General features: G+C 53.6%; 1 protein-coding gene across 1 annotated transcript in view; it reads left to right on the top strand.

Moving 5' to 3' along the window:
* Itpkb (inositol-trisphosphate 3-kinase B) overlaps window positions 1–5,248 on the top strand; it is a 90,597-nt gene that overhangs the window by 73,857 nt on the left and 11,492 nt on the right. Inside the window, exons 3-4 of the mRNA XM_005348968.3 lie at window positions 3,270–3,369; window positions 4,422–4,635. Of these exons, the coding sequence (XP_005349025.1) occupies window positions 3,270–3,369; window positions 4,422–4,635 (314 nt within the window). The remainder of the gene's footprint in view (window positions 1–3,269; window positions 3,370–4,421; window positions 4,636–5,248) is intronic.

Below are 5,248 nucleotides of genomic sequence, written 5' to 3'. Positions count from 1 at the left end.
ATCCCTCTTCACGATCTCTGGATTTTTTTTTTTTTTTTTTAGCTTCAAGTTAGGTACAAGCTGTGACATCAAGAGTAACTTTAGCGGCTTCAGCAGTTTTGTGTCCCAAGCAGGTCTCATGCATCTTGGGGGTTTTAAAAACCGCATTCCCCAGCCTGGCTGTTTTCTGAACTTTTTGAACCAAATTTAACTGGACAAGTCAGGACCCTCCTGTTCTTTGTACAACCCCAAGGTCTGGCCGGGTAAGAAATGATCCTGCCAGCATGTGGATACAGGGCAAGGCCCAGCCGGGGCCGGTTTGATCTAGAGGACAACAATCCAGAGATTGGTTCAGCTCAAGTTGCTTAAGGAATTACCTGAAGGCTTCATGCCTGTGATTTAGTTGGCTTAAGTACCTGTCATGAAATTAGAGAGGAATCCCTGGTCCCCAGCAGTCCCCGCATCCTTTCCCTTCTCGGTGGACCCACCAGCATCATTCGTGGCACTTAAGGTCCACAGTGAGCGCCCGTGCACATTGTACATACACAAACCCTTCCCGAGCCCGCAAGCACACATCCGATCCCACCCGGCAGAGTGCAAACTTTATGTCACTTGGTGACTGTGCTGGAAGGTGTACCAGCCCCAGAATGGGACATCACCAAGGTTTGGTGGCGGCTAGAGGCATGTCACAAAGGCTCTGGGCTCGTCCACTAAGGGAGCAGCCAGAGTCCCCTCCTTTGTGTTTGTCCCCAGTGCTAGCTGTCACAAGTCTACACAAGGGCACGAATGGAAGAGGCCCTCACTGTGGACAGGCACAGAGGACGGACTGAAGGCTCTCAGTGTGACCTGATTCTTGCTAGCAAGGGAGAGCATAGACTAAGACAGTGGTTCTCAACCTTCCTAATCCAGTTCCTCATGTGTGGTGACCCCCGGCCATGAAATTATTTTCCTTGCTACTCCATAACTGTAATTTTGCTACTGTTATGAATAGTAATGTAATTATCTGATATGCAGGATGGTCTTAGGCAACCTCTGTGGAAGGGTCATTTGACACCCCACCCCCACGAAAGGGTTGTGACCTACAGGCTGAGAACTGCCAGACCAGGGGAAATGACTCACTGAGCTGGGGTGCTTCATCTGTAAGACAGATAAAAATGTTCCTGTCACCACCAGGCTTTGTGAAGGTGAGCGCAGGGCCACAGGACCCCAGCCTGCCACAAGCACCCATACAGCAAGCTCCATACTGGCTGGGGCTGGTGCCTGTGTTTGCATGTCTACTGCCATGAGTTCTGCCATCTGCCACTGGGTGGGTGGGGAGTGAGTGTGTGTGACAGAAGCCATGCCAGCTGGCAGTGGGTCCCCTGTGCTGTCATCCTCAGCAACCCCAGTAACACCATTAAGCTCATCATGCAGGAGGCTGACTCAGGCCAGCGAGCGAGGCATAAGTAACAAGTCACTGTAGAGCTGTTCATGGTCCACCAGCCGGCTTCCTCAGAGTCACATGGAAGGACCTGATGCCCAGAGAGGTCAGAAAGATCTGTCATGCATTGGAGTTTTTCGGGACACTCAGGGAGGGTCCACGGGAGTCCACGGAGGCTGTGTACATGCTGTGGTGATTAGGAGGTGACAAAGGAACAGACGGGACATGCTCTCCCACTCGGGGAGAGGCGTCTGGAGTCATGTGGGAAGATCAAAGCCTGGGTTGGTGGTCTGAGTTCAAATAGGATCTCTGCTGGGAGAGAACCAGGGCTAAGCAGTTCTGTCTCTGGGTGGAATTCGTCTGGTCGTGCGTGCCTTCCTGTCCTAGCTGGGAGAAGGGGCCTTGAACCTTTCTCTGGCACAACAGTATGGCTTCCTGCACAACATGCTTGGAGGGGAAGCTGCCCCCGGTCTGGAGAGCTGCTTTTCCTCCTGGAAGTGGATCAGGATCTCCTGGGAGTGGCCCAGGCTGCTTACTGCTGACGGGGTGCTGTGCTTCCCAGATGGTCATGAGGTCCTGAGTCTCTGTCTCCTGCCCCGTCATCTGTCCCTACTCCTGCAAGCCAGGAAGGGTGGTGCCGACTCGCAGCAGCCTCTTCCCGTGCCTTGTGTCCTCTGCCAGCAGAGTGTCAGGCTCTCTGGGACAAATACACAGCAGCTCTTACAGTGGCACGGTGTTCCACTAGCCTGCATCTGGTCTCTATGCTAGGACCACCTGGCCTGGCCGTGGGGCCCTTACTCATGGTGCTTCCCTAAAGGAGGCTGTGTGGGAAAGGCAAAGCTAATGGGCATCTGTTGGCCTCCTCAGCTCAGATGTGGAAAGACTCTGGAGCCCCCAGACCTTGGGGGTTCACTTTTTGGCTCCCTGCTCATGGGCGCCTTCTGCACACACTGACCCCTCCACCATCTCCAGGCTCCATGTCAGCCAGAGAGCTGGCTCCAGTTGTGACAAGTCTGGCTATCATTGTCTTCTCCAGAGCCTGTCCTCAGCTGGACAACCTCCAGACCCTTGCTTTCCTAGAAGGTGTGTGTGTGTGTGTATGTGTGTACACGCACATGTGTGTTGAGTTGGGGGAGTCTCACTGTTTCATCTAGTCCAGACTCCAGCTTTTGTGCGTGTGTGACCCTCCTGTGTCAGTCTCCTGAGCAGAAGGGACTACAGGTGTGGACCACCCCACCTGGTACTCAACAGTCACCTATGAATGCCCCTCTGCGGAGTTCTTCATTGGTATTCATTTACCGTAACACCTATAGATAAAATGCGCAACAACACCTTGCTGCTGGGTGACAGGGACCCTCTAGCCCGAGATCACTGCATTTGGTACAAGGAGGTTGTTTTCCAGAGTCCTAGTATGCATGAGTCCCAAGAGCTGTCTGCCCCTCACTAGGCAGATGAAGAAGCCGAGACACTGTGGGGGAGGGCATACAAAAAAGGAGCGGTGTGTGCGGTGTGTGTGTGTGTGTGTGTGTGTGTGTGTGTGTGTATGTAACTGTTCCCTGCTGAGGAAGGGTCTGGGTTAAAGAGCCCTGAATTGGGAGCACTTGGCTTGTCTTCTTCACCTACCTCTGAACAGCCACTAAGAAATCCCTTGAGCTCCTTGTTCAGCCTGTTTTCAAACTGTGGCAAAGCTGCTTGTGAGTGTGCCTGCCACACAGCCAGCAAGGTGTTTGGAACCCACCTATGCCTGAGGTGTGTGTGTGACTCCTCAGGCCCAGTGGCCATGGGCATCCAGTTACCTGCTCTAAATTTCTCTGATTGGAACACAGTGCTTGTGTCTGTCACTCAGAGCGCTCCGTTTGCTGCTTTTCAGAGCAAGTCATGGAGGAAGATAAAGAATATGGTGCAGTGGTCCCCCTTCGTCATGTCCTTCAAGAAGAAGTACCCCTGGATCCAGCTGGCAGGACATGCAGGTACTGGGCTCAGCTTCCCTAGGGAGGTACCTGGTGGATGTGGGAGGTGGGGAGGCTGGTGCCAGGTGCTCCAGGAGACAACAGCCCTAGAACAGACCCTGGAAGAAGGTGTGGCCTTTACATTGCCTTGTGGACAGGTGATCTTTCCAAAGTTCTTCCCACTCCATCCCCAAGAACATACTCATCTCCCCATCCTGTCCCTCATGCTCGCAGTCTTCCCTTGTTTCTCAAGCCAACACAGCTTCAGATCGACCCTTTGTGGCTTGTTTACCGTTGGTGACTGGACAGAGGCAAAGCTAAACCACTTGAGTGAGCAGCCGCTCTGTATGCCTGCATCACCATGCTTTAGGGGCTACAATATCAGTGGAGATACAGTCTCTATAGGAAAAAAACTTGAGTTGATGGGAGTTGCAGCTACATCACCCCATCGTCACCAAGGGGCTAGCAGAGTCAGCTAGACCCCATATGGAGCCTTTTATCATGTATTGTCCACTGGGAACACCTCTAAAGCCACTCCATAGCCCTCATGACTTCGTGGCCCTGCGGGTTCTTTTCAGGCCAACACAGGCTGAGACCAAGATGTAGATGGACACCCTTTGTGAATATTCCCTGAGGGTGTGGTCCTGAAGGAGCACTGCCCAGACGGCCTGGGCCCACTCTGTCCCCTGTCCAGGCACTGAGTTTTTTCTCCTAAGACTTGGGGACACCTGCTTGGTAAAGAAGTAGGGCTGAGGTGGGGGGGGGGTGCTTGTAGCAATACTGAAGAATAGAACTATGCACAGCCCTGTTGATATCTTCAGTTGTGAGAAGCCCGGAGTCAGAGGAGACATAGAACAGCCAGAGTTACAGTCAGTGAGCGGGTGACCAGGATTCAAAGTCTACAAATGGCCACACCTTCAACCCTGGGCTCAGCCAATATTGTAGCCTGCAATGGGTGGGGGACAGTTCTGATGCAGCTCCCAAGGGATTGTGGCAAGAGGTGGGAATGGGGGGTCCCCAGATATCCATGACTTCCACTGCGGCTAGAGGTCCTCCTCCTACTTGCTCTGCAGGGAGCTTCAAGGCAGCTGCCAATGGCCGCATCCTAAAGAAGCATTGTGAGTCTGAGCAGCGCTGCCTGGACCGGCTGATGGCCGACGTGCTGAGACCCTTCGTGCCCGCCTACCATGGGGACGTGGTGAAGGATGGGGAGCGCTACAACCAGATGGATGACCTGCTGGCTGACTTCGATTCGCCCTGCGTGATGGACTGCAAGATGGGCATCAGGTGAGCCAGGCTCCTTGGTGCATATGTCCATCGTGCCCGGCTGTGTAGGGCTCTGCCCTGCCAAGAGCTTCTCTTCTCTAGTGAGCAGGAGAAGGCCCTGGCTGGGTGCTGAGCCTCTTGGGGAGCAGGCAGAAGGAGCTGCACACTAGTCAGGTGGGGTGGGTAGCCAGCAGGGAGGAAGCAAGACAATGACCTCTTGGTAAGTGAACTGCAGCAGAGAAAGGAATGGAGAGGGACCACGGAGCTGGTTTATAGTACATGCTAACTTCAAAAAAGAAAAGGGACTGCCACTGGGGTGCAGTTATAGATGGAGTCTGGGAGCTACAGAGGCCCCTGTGGTAGGTGACAGGTGGGCCTGAAGTGACTCCAGAGAACTCCAGAGCCTGAAGGGCCATAAAGCCTCAGGCAGAAGTGGACACTACCTCTACCTCCAGGTCATCATTGTCAGCCTCTGAGGTGTCCAGTACTGCATGCTCACCCCAGAGAGCCTGAGCTCCACTGCAGACTGATTTCCACAGGACAGTGTCCCAAGCTCAGAGCTGAAGCCTGTATCTGATTTGATCTATTTCTTTAGCATGTGGGTGGGTGCGTATGAGTGTGGTTGTGTGCGTGC

Source organism: Microtus ochrogaster, chromosome 6 (assembly GCF_000317375.1).
Source record: "Microtus ochrogaster isolate Prairie Vole_2 chromosome 6, MicOch1.0, whole genome shotgun sequence".
In the NCBI taxonomy this organism is placed as follows: domain Eukaryota; kingdom Metazoa; phylum Chordata; class Mammalia; order Rodentia; family Cricetidae; genus Microtus; species Microtus ochrogaster.
Note: the sequence above shows the minus strand (reverse complement) of the source record. Positions and strands in the feature narration are given on the sequence as shown.